At 37.5% G+C, this 20,204-nt stretch overlaps 3 protein-coding genes and 1 long non-coding RNA gene across 5 annotated transcripts in view; 2 read left to right on the top strand and 2 right to left on the bottom strand.

Annotated features, from left to right (window-relative positions):
- The window catches only part of LOC146456931 (uncharacterized), a 79,636-nt gene extending 74,862 nt beyond the window's left edge, over positions 1-4,774 (bottom strand). The window contains exons 1-2 of one of the 2 annotated variants that reach the window (XM_085092524.1): positions 3,439-4,774; positions 997-3,327 (exon numbers count right to left, since the gene is read on the bottom strand). In XM_085092524.1, coding sequence (XP_084948650.1) covers positions 2,062-3,327; positions 3,439-4,572 — 2,400 coding nt within the window. In that variant the 5' untranslated portion in view covers positions 4,573-4,774 and the 3' untranslated portion in view covers positions 997-2,061. Of the gene's footprint in view, positions 1-996 lie in introns of both variants that reach the window. The other variant, XM_085092523.1, reaches the window with a different exon arrangement.
- The window catches only part of LOC146456930 (uncharacterized), a 57,900-nt gene extending 42,653 nt beyond the window's left edge, over positions 1-15,247 (top strand). Inside the window, exon 2 of the long non-coding RNA XR_014858687.1 lies at positions 14,647-15,247. This is a non-coding gene — a long non-coding RNA (uncharacterized LOC146456930). The remainder of the gene's footprint in view (positions 1-14,646) is intronic.
- LOC146456929 (lipoamide acyltransferase component of branched-chain alpha-keto acid dehydrogenase complex, mitochondrial-like) lies at positions 4,856-15,247 on the top strand. The gene is made up of 13 exons (XM_085092534.1): positions 4,856-5,025; positions 5,093-5,164; positions 5,275-5,323; positions 6,316-6,391; positions 6,568-6,631; positions 6,971-7,094; positions 8,513-8,748; positions 9,010-9,106; positions 10,098-10,293; positions 10,863-11,013; positions 12,050-12,241; positions 12,677-12,748; positions 13,154-15,247. The coding sequence occupies exons 1-13, from the start codon at positions 4,957-4,959 to the stop codon at positions 13,319-13,321; spliced, it is 1,566 nt and encodes a 521-aa protein (XP_084948660.1). The 5' UTR covers positions 4,856-4,956; the 3' UTR covers positions 13,322-15,247.
- Positions 14,105-20,182, bottom strand: LOC146456928 (uncharacterized). Its single transcript, XM_085092549.1, has 7 exons — positions 20,034-20,182; positions 18,354-18,422; positions 17,530-17,746; positions 17,348-17,434; positions 17,197-17,240; positions 16,305-16,359; positions 14,105-16,096 (listed from the first exon to the last, which is right to left on the bottom strand). Exons 1-7 carry the CDS (start codon positions 20,053-20,055, stop codon positions 15,985-15,987), a joined length of 606 nt encoding a protein of 201 aa, XP_084948675.1. The 5' UTR covers positions 20,056-20,182; the 3' UTR covers positions 14,105-15,984.
- Positions 20,183-20,204: the final 22 nt, after the last annotated feature.

Here is a 20,204-nt window from a genome sequence, read left to right as displayed (position 1 = left end):
CAAGGAGGAATGTCATGTCATAGCTACAATAGCAACTATAAGAAAGTTAAGAAAATGTGCAATGTATAATTATTTTTATTTACCTATTAGTAACCAGATGTTATCAAATTTGAATAACTATGGATATTTACGTTTAACACTTTGACTATAAAATAATATACAGCACCAACAAGTGCAAAATTGCTTAATACAACTACAAGTACTAAATGAATATAAACTTACATAAGTGAAAAGTACTTCCCAATGATTGTATTTGGCTGTTAAATTATACACTGCATTAAACAAATTAATTAACTTTATTTTTTAACAATGTTAATCTAAACTGTTAACCCAAAAGATAAGTTGTCACATCCAAACAGTATGTTTGGATGTGCAGTCTGCTCATTGCACATGCAGTTTTTAAGGCTAAATTGTAATTTCAATAAAATGTAATGTAAAAACACTTTCTTGAGATTCTTTCATTGCCACTAAGGAACAAAAACCTTTCTGTGACTAGTATACACTCAACTGAAAAAACGTTGTCAGATCCAGAAACCATGAATAACAAGAACCAATAGCTTTCTGAGAAGTGTTTGACCTAAATGAGGTTATTTAACATAACATAACATAGCATAACATAACATTTTATTCAGGAGGCTTTAACATAAATACAAAAACATCCTGAATAGGGAAATCGTGAGGTTAACCCTGTACAGAAACAATTTCCCTAACTAAAAACTTGCAAAAATATTTTAAAATTCCTAGAACTAGATAAAATTCGATGGCTACTGATTCAATAAATATTCAAGTAAATTTTAAGTCTACTCTTAAAAACAGATAATGATTCGGCATGTACAACAAATCCTGGCAAGTCATTCCATTTACTTACAATGCGAATAAAGAAAGAATATTTGTAGCAATTACAAACTGCTCTTCTCAAGTAAAGTTTATAGCCCTGGTTAGCTCTTGTACGAGTACTTTTAGCAAACTCAAAGAAATCTGGGAAAGAGAGGTAACCTATCTTCTTAACAAAAAATAAAAGCACATGCAGTTTTTTGGGCTAGACTTTTTTGCATATTTCTTGTGGACAGCAAGACAAAAAACAGAAAAAATAAAAGATGTGAATGTTAATAATATATTCATTATTAGTTAGGTAACCCCATTATTCCATCAGGTTCCATTATTCACACTTTGCACAGGACGTTTTTTCTATCAAGTGAACTGTAATTTACAACATCTAGCCTCTGAAGTATCCCTAACAAATGTACAGTCTCAAACAATATCATAACATCACTGCTTAAAAAATAGCCTGCGTGGGCTCACCGGAAAGCCGGGTACGAGGGCCAAAACGATTGGCCAGGCCGCTGGGAAATGGGGCGAGGACAACCAGAAAACTCTCGGTTCCTCGCAGCCCGTTGACACGGCTTCGCCGCGACTGTCACGGTTCTCTCCCCATTTCCCCCGCAGCTGCACCACACATTTTGGCCCGGCTTTCCCCCCACCAAAACCGCCAGCTATGCAGGCTACTTAAAAAATTAAGGGGGATGAATAACTAGGAATTCCTGCCTAAAAAATTGTAAACACATACTAATTTACGTTTGCCACTGGACTAAAATCTTAGAGCAATTTTTGTACAAAGAACAATACAATGTGAATGTTCTGTCCAAAAAGCTTTCATCTCAAATGTGAAAAAGTCAGGATTTACCCTCAGACTCTTTAAGGAAAAAGCCCAATTTAGAGCTTGATACGACACTTGTCATAGCTACTGATCTACTATATACTAGCCTGCGTAACTGGCAGGAAACATGCCAATGAGCAGCAACGCCAAGAAGGGAATGAAACATTGTTTCATTACTGTTAAGAAAATACAAACTTTTTTTCCCTTCTGTGAGCTAGTATAAACTTGAATGAAAAACTTTGTCAGATTTCAGCTTTGTCAGCGAACGAGCAGCAAAGCCAATAACGGAATGGGAAAAAGGCTCCACTGTGAAAACTTAAATTTGCATGCAGACATTACTGTCAGCTACACAGACTACAGACCTAGGCCTGGTTGTTTGAAAGCCATTAAACGCTAATCACTGATTAAAACGTAATGACTACCTCGGCCAACTTTTCTTTACCCTCCCCATTGTATTTACCAAGACATTCTTTGATGAACTCAACAACGTAACCACCAGGTAATGCGTTACTTAAATTAAACTGTGAATGTGTTTGCAGGGCATCATACAGTTTTAATGTCAGCAAAAACATTGATGTCTGGCAAGGATCAGGTCTAGTAGCATAAGACCCTCGTTCATATGTCGCCCACTTTAGGACATCATCTGGAACACTGGGGATGGTACTAGTTTGCAAAGATTTCCGTATTTTTTCAATTTTTTCCATCTCTTCTGATGTTAAAATCTTTTTGAAGTGCTTTTGTGTTGCGACTCCTACCACATTTAATTGACCTTTGTTCCAACACAGTATTGGGCCCCCAGAATTACCAGAATTTAGCGAGCAATTCAGTACAGCGAATGTGTGACCTGACAAAGTTCTCTTGGAACCAGAAACATGCCCAGTCACAAAGAGGGCTGTGTCTTCTGTGTGACTAATGGGAAAACCAAACGCAAGAATTTGCATCCCTGGTAACAAGGAGTGGTTTGACAACTGCAATGGGCAAACTCCTTTTTCTCTCAAGTTAAGCTCTTTGCAGTAAAGCAAGGCCAAATCTTTACCTGCATCATAGTGGATGACCTCACATGGGAGCTCTCCAATGACTGCATTAGAAACACAAATCTCCTTAGTGTCATCATTCTCGTTAGTTGTGTCATTCACCACATCTTTCACCCTCAGCTCCGTCTCACTTTGCGAGTATCTGTGTATCTCAGTTTTAGCTTTCTTACTTTGATCATTCAGTACATCTTGAATGACGTGCTTATTAGTGATTACAAAGTGATCATGAATGATGAAACCAGAACCATGCTCAATTTCAATCTTCTTTGTAGCTTCAGCATACTCTTTTTCAATTTCATCTCTCTCTTTATCTGCCCTTTCATTCCTACATTGCGACTTAGAATCTTTGTCTTCTAGGCGTTTATCACGGAACTTTTTCACATCAAAGTGATCAATTGCATTTTTAATTTCAAAAATGTCATAGGTCTGCTGGGTCTTTGGGATGCCATCTTTCTCTTCTTTGGTGGAGAATATGTCCGAGTCGCCTGGAAAAGGGCCTGCAAAGCAGTCCCTGATTCGATGCTCTGCTTCATTCCATGAATATTTATTTAATTGCTTTTTGGCTTCCTGATACTCTTTGAAGACAGCATTCTTTTGTGCTTGAGCTCCTTTTTCCAATTCAGAAGGTTTAGAGGGCTTTGAATTATCATTGGACATTGTTTCATGCCTGACACATTTGTCAAAATCCCGAACCACTCTGTGAATATCAAAAATGTCATATGTTTGGTTGTCTTTTGGTTTCCTGACTTCATCTTCTCTAATAGGAAATATTGCCCTGGTGTCCAATGGCGATGGACTGACAAAGCAACCTCGTACCCTTTGCTCCACTTCACTCTTGGAGTATTCATGTAACACAAGTTTAGCTTCCAGGTATTCCTTTTCTACTCCACATCTACATGCATCAACTGACTTCTTCAGTTCATCACACCCAGCTCCTTCATCTTCTGGATATTTCTGAAGTACTTTTTTTTTCTCATCCAAATGATGAAGTGCTTTGTCAATGTCAAAGATGTTATATATTTGGGTGACTTCACCACTGCTATCCCTTTTAATTGGAAGTACATCTACATCTGGAGGAAAGTGAGACTCACTGGCAGGATTTATGTCGTAACAATCCTTTACTCGTTTCTCTGCTTCAGCTCGAGAATATTCTCTCAACATTTTGTCATTGGTGCAATCTTTGGCTTCTTTCAACTCTCTTTCAATGTCATCCCTCTGGGAATTGTGTTTCTTCCACCATTCCAGCAGATCATTACCGTTAACGCGTTTATGGAAGCAATTCCGATGATTAAAAAAACTTGCTTCATCCCAGTGAAAAACAGCATCGTGAATGTCAATAATGCTGAAAAGTTCTTCTTCTGGATCCCACAACGAGTTATCATGGAGTAAACCTTTATCCCCGGCAAAGCTTCCAGCAAAGCAATCCCTCACCCGGCGCTGCGCAACAAGCCAGGAATATTGGCATTGTTTATCTGGGTTATCAGCAGCTTTCTTGCATTCTCTTTCAACACCAGCTCTCCTCTTGTCAATCAACTCTTTCCATTCATCATACCTGGGTCCAGAATTTGGGTATTTCTCAACATAAAGAAGGTTGTCAAAGGCAACAAGTGCATCGTGGATATCAATAATGTCATAAAGTTTCTCGTGCTTCTTTGAAGTCCCATCTTTCCGGGACTTCAGGATATCATAAAATGAACGGTTATCACGCAGAAGGTACCCCTTCGGATACTCGCCCGCATAACATTCCTGTAATCGCCTCAAAGCTACATCCCAAACATATTTCTTTAAGTTATCTGGTCTTCCATAAATCTTGACCTTCACACAGGAATTCAGAGCTTTCCTCCCTTCGTCGCCCAACACATCGCCGTTAGCATAAAGCATGCCTCTTTTAAACCAGCCACGCTGTCTTCAGTGAGGAATCGAAGTCGCCGATTACTACGACCTGTGTATCCCCGTATATCCAGTAGTCTGTTTGATTTTATGTCAGAAGCTTCTATAAAACCATAACGAACGATTATTGACAGAAGAAAGTGGGCAGAAAGAAAAAGAAGAAATGATGCAATATGCAGAAGAAATGATGCAATATCCAGAAGAAATGATGCAATATCTTGCAATATCCAGAAGAAATGATGCAATATCCAGGTAACCAGGCCATTTCTGAGAAAGCGGGGGAGTTTTTCTTGAGCCTTCAACCATCATAAACGGGACAGCGGCTTCGCTTCTGTACGCAGTCGTGGAAGTCAATCCACGTGGATCAAATTCAAGATGGCGTCCAGACTGTCTGTGTTACGAAACTTGACTTTGAGAGGAAATATTCAGCTTCTTCGCCAACAAGTAAGTTCTTTTTCATGTACCAATAGGATCATCATCATGGTTTTTATTATGAGTCCTTTTTTTCCAGAGTCGAACAAATCTAACGACAAGGCGGCCAATATGCTCTTGCGCGGCCATGAAAAATGCAAGATTTAACAAGGTACGGTTGGTTGGATGCCATTGAGAATTTTTTTAATGATTCACTTTAGTAACTTCGATCTTCTTTCCACTAACTATTTTCCTCTCCTTTTTTTATTTTAAACCTTGCAGGAATTGGTCAAACCAAAACAGAGTGTGCGCTTCCTCCGAACAACCTCAGGTAAGGTCAAGTTCTATCAATTAAAGATTACTGGACACCTTTATACCCTGACATTTTTGTGATCTCCGAGCTTCATGATATCGATCTCGGCCGCAATTTATTCATAGTTTTTGTACCGTTTCGCTCGTGATTTTGTTCCTTTATCGGTCTTTTTTACAACTTTCTTTCACTAACAGATTTTTTGCGAACTTCCGGTGAAGGTGTCTTGGGGGTGTGTCGGGGGTGTGGAAAGTAAATATTAAAAAACCGAGGAACCCGTGCTATATTTATGATTTTTTTTTCTGTCTGTATCTCGCTGTGCTTTCTGTTAATTGCTTTTACTGCAAGTGTATGTGAGACATTTTAAAAACAACATCCTCTGAATGGAAGTTCTTAAATTGATTAAAATGTGTTTGTATGGACAGAGGACTGAGGTCAGACCAGTCAAATTATTCTCTGGGATATGGACAACTTTCTGCATGAATCATAACAGGATTAACCCTAGTCAGAATTGAAGAGCTGAGAAAATACAATGTAACTGTCAAATTTTCTAGGTTAATTTTTCATTTCACTCAAAAGTGCCTGCATTTTTTTGAAATTATGCGGCCTTCAACACAATCAATGAACATCACTGTCTTTTTTTTTTTGTTGTTCTTTTGTTTCACTCCAAGGCATCTGTTGTTCTACTTCTTTCTTTTCTTTCTTTCCCCGTCTCCATATTTTTGTTTCCTTGTTCTAAAAATCTTAAAGCACAAACCAGCAATAATAATAATAATGATAATGATAATGATAATAATAAATTAATTAATTAATGAAAAAAAAAATAGTAGTATTCCCTGAATAAATTGAATGCCACATGCAAAACTTCAGAAACTTTTGAACAAAACAAGACATCAGTCTAGAATATGGCATAAGACCAAAATGCCCTCAGCCTTTTAATATTTATTATTTTTGGTGTGTTAATAGAGTGATAAATGTTACTTACTTTCTCTTTTTTTCCTTTTTTTGTTAAGGTATGAATGGAGAAGTTATGCCATTCAACTTGTCCGACATTGGGGAGGGAATTGCTGAAGTGTCAATCAAAGAATGGTAGGAAACTTTAGTTTACTGTATTTAGTTGAGGAAAACATTGTTTAGTTTCAGAAAATATCCATACTCCTCCCATAGTTACTGTAGTTTTTTGTTTTAGAACCATGATTAATAAAATATAGCTCTAGAAGTCATTTTTTAAATTGTTTTTTTTTTTTTTTGCATTTTGTGTTCAGGTTTGTGAAGCCAGGAGACCACGTCAGTCAGTTTGACAGCATTTGTGAGGTGCAGAGTGATAAGGTACACAAGCAAAACACTAATGATAATTAACCAACAAAGCATACATTTTCCCTACACTGTTGTCATATATTTTTAATGGTGCTATGTAGGAGAATTTGTTTGAACGTCAAGAACTCATCTCTGAACGCCAAAGCAACATGGCCGAACTTGGGGCACCCAAATAAGTTGACAACCCAAAATGACTAAAATCAAAGAAAACAACAGTGGACAATAAAAAGTTAAGATAAAACGTAAGTAAACTTCCTTCAAGGACTTATAAAATTCCACAGGTTTAGACACATAGTTTGTGAAACTATTCTTCTGTTATAAAACTGACTTCATTCTGTTTGTGAATGTTAGGCTTCAGTGACCATAACAAGTCGCTTTGATGGAACCATCCGGAAAATATATTATGAAGTGGATGACATTGCTAAAGTTGGGCAGCCCCTTGTGGACATAGAAATATCTTCTCAGGCAGAAAGCAGTAAGTTTAAATCATGCAAAATGATTACCCTCTCATGACTTCAGCAATCTAGTCAGAGCTGTCCTGATTTCTGAATTTATCTCTAAATGTAATGTTTGGAAACGTGCTCCATCTTGGTGTCTGTGCACAGAGCTGTCTCAGATTTTTTCTTGAAGAATCTTATCTACTGAACTCATCTGCTTATATTACTTTAGTACATCATTCATTCCAATACATATTGTAAGTTTCTCAGTTTAAAAGTTGGAGATTCCATGCCCTAACAATTTTGCCAAAGTATAGGTATATAGATGGGTGCGTGTCATAATAACAAAGAAAACTATTCATAGCTACGTTTGCATCTAGGAGAACCCAGGTGGAATACAGGCAAGGCTGCTGCCAAACAGGAGCCCGATAGCCTGGGGCACCCAAGAAAATGCTCTGGCCACCTAGAATTTTTTGCAGCAGTACACTGCACCTAACACTTCACTTGTTGGGCTCCTAACTTCACGGCTTTTGGCCTTGTGGGCTCTTTGAAATTTTTCTTAGGCAACAGCCTTGACAGATAATTAGAAATGAAGCAGTTATCAATGAAACATGGGCAGTAATATTATTGGTGTTAGTGTGATGATGGTTGACAGCTCCTTATTATCAACTAATAATATTTAGTCAGGCCCCAGTTGTTCAAAGGCCGGATAACTTTATCCGCTGAATAAGGCACTCTTCAGCGTCTAAAATATACTTCACGTTAAATGTTGTCCAAGGTTTTTGTACACTCCCTAATTAAGCTGTGCTTAGTTTGTGAATATTCGCTTGTGCACAAGGAAATACTGAAATCTTTGCACAGATTGAAACTGTCGGATAGTGACTTTATCCACTGGATAAAGTTATCCAGCCTTTGAACAACTGGGGCCTGATGTATGTAAAATGAAATTATTTGTGTCTTTGTCACTCATGTTTTGCCATGGTTGGTGCAAAGTGCATATTTTTTTCGAAATCCAACAGTTTCTTGGCTTGTTAGGGTAACCATCAAAGCACCCCCAAGTTAAACGCCCCTGACAAAGTGCCCCTTCATTCGAAGACATAACGCCCCTAGAGACAATCAAGATATACATGTATATTCCTCATTCTAAAAGTGAGAAGTTACAAGCACGCTTTCTATTAAAGCTTCAAGCTTCGAGTAAGTAAACAAATATGTTACAACGAACAAAACAACTAAACCTCTAAATTCTTCATTCTCTGCTTAACTGACTTTGGTGGCATCGTGTCTTCCGTTAGGGGGGGTTACAGTATGTCTCATCTGTTGGGGTTGTTTGACCATAAACCCTTGTTGGTATCTGCTGTGATTGGTCAGAGCAACACGTTTGCTTTTCATTCCATAACCTTGTCTGAAGGTTTGTCAAAAGCTCTTGCTATAATTTCATCGTATCATGGTTTTGCAGATGTTGATGCTGGTCCAAGTCCTGCCGAAGATGTCATGGCTGCGCAACAAAAGCCCAAACCAACACATGCCATAGAAGAACCTCTTCCTCCTCCACCTCCTACCCCACAGTCATCAGCATCACAATCAGTGGGTTCTCCACCCCCACCCCCTCAGACAGCACAACAGCATCAAAGAAGTGGCAGCGGCAAGGTGCTTGCAACACCAGCAGTACGCAAGATTGCCATGGATCACAATGTAAGGAGAGTCAGTTCCCAGATTTAAGATATCGATTCACGTTACTTACTGCTTTATGTCTACGATTAACTAAGGATAATTGAAGGGCTGAGAGCAAAATCAACCTAAATGACTTGTCACATCACTTTTTTGTTGTTTCAGCTCAGATTGACCTGAGTTTTTGCATGTCGCCTTGAATTCCTTTGGGAAATGTTGCTTCAATGTTTTATCCACTGCTTTGATTATGGGCAAGTTTGAACGTTTTTTATGTTTTTTTTTCAGATCGTGCTAACTGATGTCCCAGGAACAGGGAGAGATGGTAGAATACTCAAAGAAGACATCATGCGTTACATTGACGGAATGAAAACTGTTGCTGCAGGTACTAAAATTGAATGTTTTGTGATGTGCAATATTTTTGTGGTATTAGACAGTGCTGTTGCATCTCAAAAACGTTTTGCAGAGAAAAATGTAAAACACAGTCAATGACAGACGAACCTTCCTGGCCCATGGAACCTTAATGTTTGGTAGACAATAACTGCACCTTACTTCATTGTTGGTGTTTAAATTTACGGTTCTTTTACTGTAATAAAATTGTTAGTAACATTTTGCAACTGTCTAGTCACAACTTACAATAGTTTACATTTTCTCAGTGGTTCAACTAGCAAATACCCATCATTCAGGTCAAGGTTGCTCTCTTGCTATGCCTTGCTTTGTAAAGTACAGCTTTGCCCAATGACTTAGCCTCAAACACTGTCTAACTATAAAATACAATGTGCAAGGTTCAGAGTCGCATTTGCCTTTAGTTGTTCTGCTTACTGCAGGTTTTGTATTTGAAAGTTAACTGTTATACAGTGCCCAGTTGTTCAAAGCCCAATTAATCTAATCCTGGGTTAATGCAAACTTTGACTCCAATTTAATTGCTAATCAACAAAGATTCTTCTAAAAGATTTTTAGCCCTTTGTTTTAAATTAGTCTTTTCTTTACCTTTAGCTCGAAATTAGGCTTTAAAACCTTTTTAAATAGCACGATGAAAGCGCCGATTAACTTCTAAGTTCTAATTGTGGATTAGCGTTAATCGGCTTTCGAACAACCCAACCCAGAACAGTGGCATTAACAGCACACTGTTAATTTTGGAGAATAATAGTAAAAACCTGTCGGATTTAGCAAGGAGACATTATTCTGGCTAAAGTTATTTTGAGGGACTGGTGAAGTGTGTCCTTGTTACTGCAGCTATTACAAAAAAAACGTTATTCCTGTTTCATCAGTGACCTTTGCAGTCATCAAGCTTACCTACATTTATATGAATCCTTACTACTGTAAATAGTCACCTCAGTATTCTAACACTTCTTGGGATATCAATATCTCCACAGCACCTCCCCCCACAGTGGATGTAGGAGCAGCTCCTACTGTCCCACCCACCCCAATCAGACGCCCTGAGGTTATGCTTGAGGACAGAACAGAACCAATCAAGGGAATAAGGAAAGCAATGGTTAAAGCAATGACAGCTTCCCTTGCTATCCCTCATTTTGGTTACAAGGATGAAATCATTCTAAACGAGCTTGTAAGGTAATTTGCTTATGTTTTGTGAGAATATCCATAGATGTCAAATTGAGAAACTACCTGCATGTTGTTTGGTAACATCAATGAGTAATAAAACTGATTTTCAAGATAAAATTTAATGCTAGTATTTATGAATATAAATTGAAGGGGTGTATATTGCTTTTTCTTGTTTTTGTTTTTTTATTTACACACTGACTTGTTTTGGCATGAAGAATGTCATTCTGTGATTTTTTTAACTTTTGTTTTTGTTGCATCAACTTGATTGTTGGCTCCATTTTTCTAAAAAAAAAAAAGCAAAATAAACAGAGAAAAACATCGAAGAACAATATTCATGTCAAAACAAGTGCACAAACTTTGTAAAGAATTAGCAAGGTCCTGCAAAAAAATTCACCAAAAAAGTGGTGTACACCTCTTTTACTGGAATCCTTCAATATTAATCACTATGGCTCCTTGTGAAAGAAGGATCTGTGAAAATGCCTTTTATTTTTAATGATTCATTTTGCCAGTTGATGAGTGAGAGACATTCTCATTACTGTGTAGCTGTAGAGTGACTATTGATTCCTTTGAATTTTCAGACTAAGAAACCACAGTAAAGAATCATTCCTGTCCAGAGGCGTGAAGCTGTCATTTATGCCAATGTTTATAAAGGCAGCTTCCATGGCCCTCTTACACTTTCCAATACTAAACAGTTCAGTTGATCCAGAATGCGAGACTCTTACCTACAAGGTCAGTTGTGTGACAAAGATGCTGTACCCTTAACTTTCATTCAACATTCCTTCACATGGATAACATAACTTAAGATTTCGTCTTTGAATAGTCAAGTACATGACACTGTATGATTTTACTCAATTGATAAATCTTTGCCGGGAAACTTTTAAACTTTGCCATCAAAAGCATATCTTTGCTTTCCATTTGTTGGAACTGGCCAGCCAGTTCAATCATTTCGCAAAGGGAATGCATCAATTTATTTGAACCATAGTTTTTATACCATTTTTTTGAATTGCTTCAAAATGGCGCACATTACTCTCAGAGTGTGCCTTCGTGAAGAATTCAAAGAATCAGTCCATCAAATTGGTTCAGTCTGTTTACGGACCAACTGGTCTGGTGGGCCAGTTATGAGAAATGGAAAGCAGGCTTGGGTTGTCAGTAAACCCCAAAAATAACCGAGAAATGCCCTTTTGGAAGAATACACTGCATTCCAATACATCAGTGTTTTATACTACACTGTTTTACACTGGAGGAAGACCTATTTTGTTTGATAACTATTAAAATTAACTGACAGCACGACTGTTGTACAGAGGTGCATCTAGTACGTAATCATGTCATTTTGGGGCTTTTTGTAGTCTCCTGACAACAATACGATTATTCTTACCATTATTGATTAAAAGTTATTTCTTTGTATATATGTACTAATAAAAACTTTTCAGTCTATTTATATTGTAATAAATTTCCTTAACCCTATAACCCCTATTATCAAAGAACCAATTCTCCTATCTTGTCTCCATACTTTTCTTATAAAAGTACAGTGGAGAAGATATAATTTAACTATCAACAAAATTCACCTTGGGTGATCATATCCTTAATTCTCATGACCTCAGGAGTTGAATAAGCATAATTTAATATTACCAGGAGAATTTGATGCTGATCACTGCCAAGGCTCAAAGGGTTAAGTAACAAAGTAATCGCTTCTCTCATTCCTTAAAAAGCTTGACAGTGCGAAATCAATATATGTTGAACTGAAGATTTCTGTTTGTGTTGTTAGGGCTCTCACAACATTGGTGTTGCCATGGATACACAACAAGGCTTACTAGTACCTAATGTGAAAAATGTCCAGAACAAGTCAATATTTGATATTGCCATGGAACTTAACAGATTGCATGAACTGGGACTTAGTGGGAAATTAAGTCCAGAAGACCTGACGGGAGGGACCTTCTCATTGTCGAACATTGGATCTGTAAGTAATACTTCAGATTTAAAGCTGGAAACAGTAGGCAGGCAAATAATTGCTGAACTGTTTTTTTATTTGAAGGGCTCTGTTTATTTGCCCTTAGAATCCAAATGTATTCATTCAACAAATTAGCTCCCCAAATCTCATGTTGTATACAGACTAGTTAATATTAATAATGTTAGAAACATTTTCAATAAACAACTCAAATTGTTGTTTGTCTTGCTGTGGAAAGTTCTCTTAAGTAAACATGAAAATGGCCTAGTTTGTTATTCCAAAAAAAAAATCCTCTAGAATGTATATGGAATTTCACCCCAGCCTCATTACCTTGATTCTCTGCTAACAAAATTTACAGTTCCTTTGAATGTTTAGGATAGCAAAGTTTATTTTTTCTGAAATTAAACTAAGTTACACTATAAGTAATGAAATGTGGTTTCTATGCAGATTGGAGGAACATACGCCAAACCAGTAATAATGCCACCTGAGGTAGCCATTGGTGCTATTGGAAGAATACAGGTTTGTACCTCTTGCTGACAGTTGTAAAAGAAATAAATTGCAAAAAAGCAAATTCAACAAAGAGATTTTCTCACTCAGACCTCTAGTGAAAGCTCTTCAATGAATTTTGTTCCCACACTATGAAACCTTAAAAGAAGTCTGAAAACATTTGCTCTATCTAAGGTGGACACCCTAAGTACCAGTTCCAATCTGTCTGCCTAAGATAGGTGTGCCTCAAAAAAGAGTTTAGTTGCCAAACAAGTGAAATTTGGCACGTCAACCTGACATTGGCCACCCTATAGCCCTTTAACGCTTTACAATAAAAGTACCTTAAAATTCTAAAAATGGAAAGTCAATAAAATTATAAAACCAGACTAAGTTTACTTGCACAACTTTTAAAACACAATGGCTTATTGCTTTTTACAGCAAGTCCCCAAGTTTGATAAGGATGATAACATATACAAGGCACACGTCGTCAATGTGAGCTGGTCAGCCGATCACAGGGTCATAGAGGGTGCAACAATGGCTCGATTCTCAAATCTGTGGAAATCATACTTGGAAAATCCAGCCTCGATGATGATGGACTTGAGATAACAGTCTTTGTAACAACTAGGACTTGCAATGTTTAGGAAATACAAGGCGGTTTTAAGAATATAATACTGCCAGGGGATCTACGTGTGAACACATGGCCTGAAAACATTACATGAGTGGATACGAAACACAGCATGATTTGCCACTAAACTTTGAATGTTTGTCAGGGCATAAGTTTGCACTAAATTAAGTTGTTACTAAGTTAAATGAAACTGAGCTTACATGTACGTTGTTTTCAGTGTTAAGCCTATGAGAGGGGAGGGGGGAAGGTGTGGGGCATTTGATCTAAATCTTTCCATCCCCACCCAGGGGAATTTGACTTTCGAATTAATGACCAGAATACATCCAGTATATCGATACACTTGAAAGGGAAATAAATTGGTGCAACCCGCACCATTAGCAACATCTTACATGGTTGGTCAAGATCAAGAGGACAAAAGAACAAACAGAACAATGTTCCCAACCCTAAAAAACAATGCAGCTGCAAGTTATAAGGGTCAAATGAAAAAAGAACTTTTGAAAGGTGCAGGTCTTTAAGTCACCCAGTGTGCAGGGATAAATTTGTTCTTGGGTGACCCATTTTCTGGTCTCATGAAGGAGATTGTTATAAAAATTTTTTTTTTAAAAAAAGAGTCATCCACCCCCCCCCCCCCCCGACTCTCTCAACCAGGGCTTAACATCAACAGATACAAAATTATGCATATTTAAACAACAAATGTTTGGTGATCAATCAAACAATGTTTGATATTAACTTGGATCATGACAATCAATTATTAAGGCTCCACATGGATGTTAAGGCATCATTTTATTGATATATACATTCATAATTTCAATTCAAGAAACAGGGTCCTTATTTATGGGGGAATATCAACAATGACAAATATTATGAACTGACGAGTCTGTTGTTATGGTATTTTAACTTCTCCAAAAGGAAGAAAAAACCTGAGTGGAGTTATATGGCAATGATTTACTGGACATTTAGCCTGTTCTCCAGGGCTGAGTTGTTCAAAGCCCGATTAAGCTAGTCGTGGGTTAATGTGAAGTTTGCTTCGAGTTTAATTACTAATCAATAAGCATTTTTCCAAAAGACTTTTTCTCTTCAGTTTTGACTTAAACTTTTCTTTGCCTTTAGTTTAAAATCAGCATTGCTGATAGTCGAGGTGGCCTCTCTTATAAGCCTGGTGGTTTCTTGAGGTCTCCTCGCCATTATTGTAAATTGAATGATTTCTTTTTAATAAGGCAAATAAATGATCATAACGAGAGAGATAAAAACCTTGGTTAACTTATCAGGGATTAGCATTAATCGGCTTTCAAACAACTGGACCCAGCAGTTTTTGATGAGCAATTGTGCTTGTTACATCCAATGTGAGATCTTGAAAAGGCAATCAGTAACAGTTATATACTCTATGGGCAAAATTAGACTTGTTTAGAGTAATGGCCAAAAACACCACGTTATCGGTGGTCAGGCATAAATCAGTACAATTCAATATATTATTTCACAGGTCAAGTTGCAAACCTTGATGTCAATATTTTTGAATTATTACCACTAAGGAGACAGTGATATTTTGATATAAAACATTATTTAAAAGCTGTTTCATCTTTATTTTCACATGCAGTTTCTATATAAGGGTTTAAAAAATAGGTAGAAAAAAGGGCTACATTTTGTCGGTATATATTTATCACTTGACAAACTTGAGACTGTGGAATATGTCTAATGTATGTATTTTTAATTGTTAATTTTGTGACTTGGTAGGTGTTATAAATTACAGTGAAACCTAAAAATTTACTTGGTTCACTCACAACTGTATTTATCAATATTTTCAGTTTGCTTCTCCAGACTCAATAGTTTGGATAAGTCAAAATGAAAGTTAGATTATGTTCAAGACAACTGGTGGTTGTCTCAAGAAAATTAAAATCAATTTTGCTGGATTTTCTATTGTGTCTGGTGGACTTGTCCATTAGTTAGAATTCTGGGCTGTTATCTTATCTAGGTACAACAATTCCTGCCTTTGGCTTTTTCCACTATCAATGCTATGACATTATCAATAGGCTTCTTTCGATAATTATATCAAAATTCAGCTTGATAACAAGGCTTAAAGGACACAAAACAAAGGAAACCGAATTATGTTTATTCATGTCTGTTGTTTGTGTCCTCTGGAATTCAATATCAAGTTGATTTTAATATTTTGAAAGGAGCCTATGATGTCACCTTTTGACGTGGTTTTTCTTTTTTCTTCCTTTCTTTCTTCCTTTTTTTTTTTTTTTTTTTTGTTATGTTTTATTTTGTTTTCATTATTAATAGTAAATTCTAGACTAAAATAAGGTGAATGAGAGACCATCACAATACAAAGAAAGCCTGAAAAAAATTCAGGTTTGAACAGGATTTGAACCCATGACCTCTGAGGGTAAACCCTTCACTAAAAATGCAGGGTTGGATGACTTCTACTCAGGTTTTAGTAAAGGAATGTGAGAGGTCATTTTTGTGGTGGATTGCTCTCATTCTGAATTCTGAAAATTGTACCACACTAGTCAACCTATACAACTTTCAGGAGCCCTTGCAACTTTCTGTCAAAAGCTAAATACTAACGGCAACTGAATGTTTCTGACCTTCTTAAGACACGCTCCTTGCAATCGACAATAAATTAAGCAAAGTTTGCCATGTGCCGTTAGTCCTCTTCCGAAGAAGAGTCATCCCTTCTGCTTTTCTTCTTTTTTCTTTTCCTTTTTTCTCCATGTTTGTGTTTTTTGCTGTGACGTTTACGTTTGGAATGTTCTTTCCTATAAAATTAATCAAATATTGCACTTTGTAAGTCGTAATTATTGTTCAAGTGAACTGCATACTGTAAGTAGCCTGTGTGTGTATCTTAATTTAGCCCATTTGATTGCGGCTTAGTATCACTGTTCCCTTATTTTAAATTTTTAATTTCCCATTTAGACATTTTCAGCAAGAAATTTTCATTGTTGATTGGTGTTGTTGTGTGCTTACTTGTGTTTCCTTGACTTCTTCTTCTTTTGTCTGTTATCATCTGAGTCATCATCACCTGAAAGGTGTTTTTGGAGATTATTAACCCTTTTAAGCCCTAACAATGATCAGCATCAAATTTCTCCTTTTTAATATCAATGCTTATTCGAACCCTGAGATAATGAGAATTAAGGATGTAATTTTCTTGATATTTTACCAACTTCTCCCCAGGATGTTAAAAAGAAAAATATGGGGACAAGATAGGAGAATTTGTTCTTTGATATTAGAGGTTAAAGGGTTAATATATGGCAGCCAACTTTTCCTTCATGAAAACAGCTGGCCATCAGATCTAACAGTAAACTGTATTTTCATAAAATGTGCAAACTTTGAAGTAAACGACCAATCCACCAGATGTCCAGTGTGTGAAATGACATGATTTAATGATGAGTTTTAGAATGGTGAATACTGAATACCAAGAATGATGACTATTTCATTCCTCTTTTACATAAAAGCAAGTTATATATTAAATTACATCAGAGTTGCCCAGTTTTTGTATACATTTATGATCATCCTATACTTTTTTTTTTCATTCAGTTCAATGCTAAATTTTCAATTTAAGTTTGCACATCAGAGCAACAAACCCAACAAATATATATTTATGGCCATAAATAGTTAAAAGGATTGTTTAGAAAAGAAAAACTATAATTATTGCATTTAGAAACTGGGCATGTTTGGAGTCTTTTTACAATTTCTTGGTCAAAAATGCAGAATACACTCCTATTCAATATTACACAATGAGAACAGTTACATGTAGTTATCCATAACACTTAGACTTTCTCAAAGTCGCTCGCTAAGCTCGACTTCAAAGCAAGTCTACCATAACACTGAAAAAGACCTAAACTTGAAAAATCCTTACTCTGAGCACTTTCATCTGTTGATGGTGAATGACGCCTCTTTGAACTGCAAAATAAAAAAGAAACGTTTCATAATGTTGCTCAAATCTGATCGTCAATAATGACACAATTTCATGACATTAAAAGATTCTGCCAGAATACCAAGCAACTTACGTTTTTGAGGTAGGTGGAGAGTATGAAGCGGCCCTCTGCCTTGGTACGTCTCGTTCCTTTAGTGTCCTTTCTAGTGATTGAGACCTCCTGAATATTAAAGGAACAACAATATTGAGTGACGATCATAAAATCTACATGTACATGTTTCAAAATAAAATTACATTTAGAAAAGATTTAGATACCTGGAGGATCTTTGCCTTTCTTTCACTGTTTTCCTTTTCCTTGTCTTTGTTTTTCTTGCTTTACTATCAGAGTCTGATGAGGAAGGTGTTGAGGTGGAGCTCACGCTGACTTCTTTGTCACTTTCATCCTCGCTAGAAGTGCTACTGACATCAACAACTACGTCTTTCTTGGGGTCGACACGAACAAAGTTGCGACACTGAAATGTCAGGTGACCACCTGATGTTTAAAATGACAATCAGTCAAGCTAAAGAGGGCACTGAAATCAACCTTAGTGCAGAGACTAAAACGTAAAGTCTGTATCCATTCTAGCAGTCTAGAAGTCTCGTTAGAGCTGGTGCAGGGGAATTTCTGTACACATTATGCAGTGAGTAGAAGCATTACTGTGATGGGAAGTGGCATGGCCAAGTGGTTTAAGGGTGCTGGACTTGTTATCCAGATGTCTTGGGTTCAAGTTCTGCTTTGACCACTCAAATTTGTTTCATGTTAACCCTCAAATCTAAGGCCATGTAAATAGCCAACTGGTTTGCCTCCCAACAGTTGGGATTTTTAATAAAATGTTATGTTCAGTTTTTGTATTTATTTCACGGATTTATAGTGTCCTCAATTAGCACTACAGTGTCAAATAGTTTGACACTTCAAATGGCACATTGTTGTATCTAGCAATGCTTGATACACATTGAGGACAAAATCTAAGAAGCCACAGAGCCACAAGTATTAAATAGGAAATGTTCCTTGTCTTTTTTTTCTTTTTTTAGCGAGAAGATATCCCGCAGTTCAGCCCTCAAGATTACTACTAACAGCTATTTTCTGTAACTAAACTTACTGTAACCACATTTCTTGCAGCCTGTTCTCTGACTTTCTGTGTTCTGGTTTGTGAGTCTTCCTATTAAGTCTGGTGGTAAAAAGTCAAACACAATCTAAAATGTTCTTTTTATAGCTCAGTTTATAATGTGGCTAAATGTAATTTAGGCAAAGTTAAATTCAAGGCAATGCAATAAGCGGTCTCCCCCTTAAGCGTATCTGATCTCAGGGACTCCCTGCTTGTTTTGTGACTTACGTTGCATTGCATGCTTGCATTTTTGGAGCTGATCGTTGTGGATCTCAGGCTGCCTAAGTTGCATGAAAGCAAATCTTTGTGGATTCTTGTTCCCAGCCTCTTGGGTTTTGGTATTGGTATTGGTATTTTTCACTGAATTCCTTTCAGTGCCAGTTGGCGGCTGCATGCATGCAGGGGTGGTTCCTGCTTGCAGGGTTGCTATGGATACCTCCCTGATATGCCTGAAGTGCTCAGGCCTCCTGCCAACCTGTAAGGCACTAGTTCCCAAGCTCATCTATTGGTGATGAGTTTGAAAGATGGTGAATTCAAGCTTTTGAGCCAATCATCAGCTAAATGCTAATGCATTGGTCAATTCCAGCAATCCCCATCCCCCCTCCCCAGCCTGGGCAAAGGGATTCAGCATTAGGTTACCCCAGGGTATTTGGAGGAGGACTCCCATATAAAAGTAACAGGGGTAATTGTCGGAAATTTTGAAAAGGAACCCCTAAAAGGAACAAGAGGTACCAAATCACTTGACTGTCTGTTTACTTCTTGTCATATTTTTCGGCTCAATACCCTAAAAGGTACCACCATACCTCTGACAGAGGTCAGTTTAGATTGTTGCACCCTAAGGGGGTACCAAACCATGAATTTTAACCCCTAAAAGGTACAACAATCACCCCCATCACTATTATTTGGAACCCCCCCCCCCCCCTTCCGAGGAATAACACTGTCATTTGTTTTCAATATTATAAGTTCACCAATAAACTGCATTAAAGGAAAACAAAAATGAGATGGTAGATCCACAGAATGGGCACTGGAGCAACAATGCCAAATATGATTTATCTGAGACAGACAATGTAGTTTGTCTTGAACCTTCCATTAGTATCCCCACCTCCAATCTTCCCCCCCCCCCCCCAAAAAAAAAAAAAAACACCTGGACTGACCCCTGGGCATTAGCTTTTTTTGAAAATAATCTGGCAAATGCCCCACGGTCAGGCGTCCCTCGCAGACAGTCCCTCGCAGACACCCTTTTGGCTAGTCATGCAATCTTTCCTCCCCAACAAAAGGGGAGGACAGATTGCATGGGAGGCTACCTACGGTCAGGACAAACAAGCTAGTCAAATGCCCCACAGTGCAATGGGAACCGTGCAATGTAAAACGGCTTTGGTTTCTTCGTGTCTGGGCTAATGAAAGCTTATTTACGCCAACCTGCATCTCAGAGTTTAAGAACGAGTAAGGCTCATAATTCAGTAGCTCGACGGCTCGTCAGTCGACTGGCGAGCTGCCGAGCCACTTGAATAATACTGGTTCTATTTGACTGGCGAGCCGCCGAGCCACTTAAGCTTAAATAAGCTTATACAATGGTGGAAAAGTGGCCCTGTGTTATTAGTTTAGCCAAAAAATCAGAATACAGTTTTCTACTTTCACGAGCTAATTTCTAAGGAAAAGAAAAAAATTACTTACCTTTTATATCTGTAGAACTCATTGTTGCACCTGCGGAAGAGCCAGCTTTCTAATTCAGTGACAACGAACGAGCAAAAAAACGTAGAATAAGCCCAAAGAAACAACAGGCAATTCAAAACGCCGCCATGATGGATGGACGAGAGGGACTGAAACTAACTAGAACTTAGACTC

This window comes from Pavona decussata, unplaced genomic scaffold (assembly GCF_977016875.1).
Source record: "Pavona decussata unplaced genomic scaffold, jaPavDecu1.1 SCAFFOLD_253, whole genome shotgun sequence".
Taxonomy (NCBI): domain Eukaryota; kingdom Metazoa; phylum Cnidaria; class Anthozoa; order Scleractinia; family Agariciidae; genus Pavona; species Pavona decussata.
This window is presented reverse-complemented; position numbering and strand designations above follow the sequence as displayed.

What these genes read in the sequence shown, in the direction of transcription:
- LOC146456928 (XM_085092549.1), bottom strand. Translation starts at nt 20,055, where the DNA reads ATGAGTTCTACAGATATAAAAG. An exon ending in GAGTTCTACAGATATAAAAG is followed by an intron (nt 18,423 to 20,033) that starts GTAAGTAATTTT and finishes TTTTACCACCAG; the next exon opens with ACTTAATAGGAAGACTCACA. An exon ending in AAGAAGTCAAGGAAACACAA is followed by an intron (nt 16,097 to 16,304) that starts GTAAGCACACAA and finishes TTAATTTTATAG; the next exon opens with GAAAGAACATTCCAAACGTA.
- LOC146456929 (XM_085092534.1), top strand. Translation starts at nt 4,957, where the DNA reads ATGGCGTCCAGACTGTCTGTGTTACGAAACTTGACTTTGAGAGGAAAT. An exon ending in TTCAGCTTCTTCGCCAACAA is followed by an intron (nt 5,026 to 5,092) that starts GTAAGTTCTTTT and finishes CTTTTTTTCCAG; the next exon opens with AGTCGAACAAATCTAACGAC. An exon ending in ATTCTAAACGAGCTTGTAAG is followed by an intron (nt 10,294 to 10,862) that starts GTAATTTGCTTA and finishes TTGAATTTTCAG; the next exon opens with ACTAAGAAACCACAGTAAAG.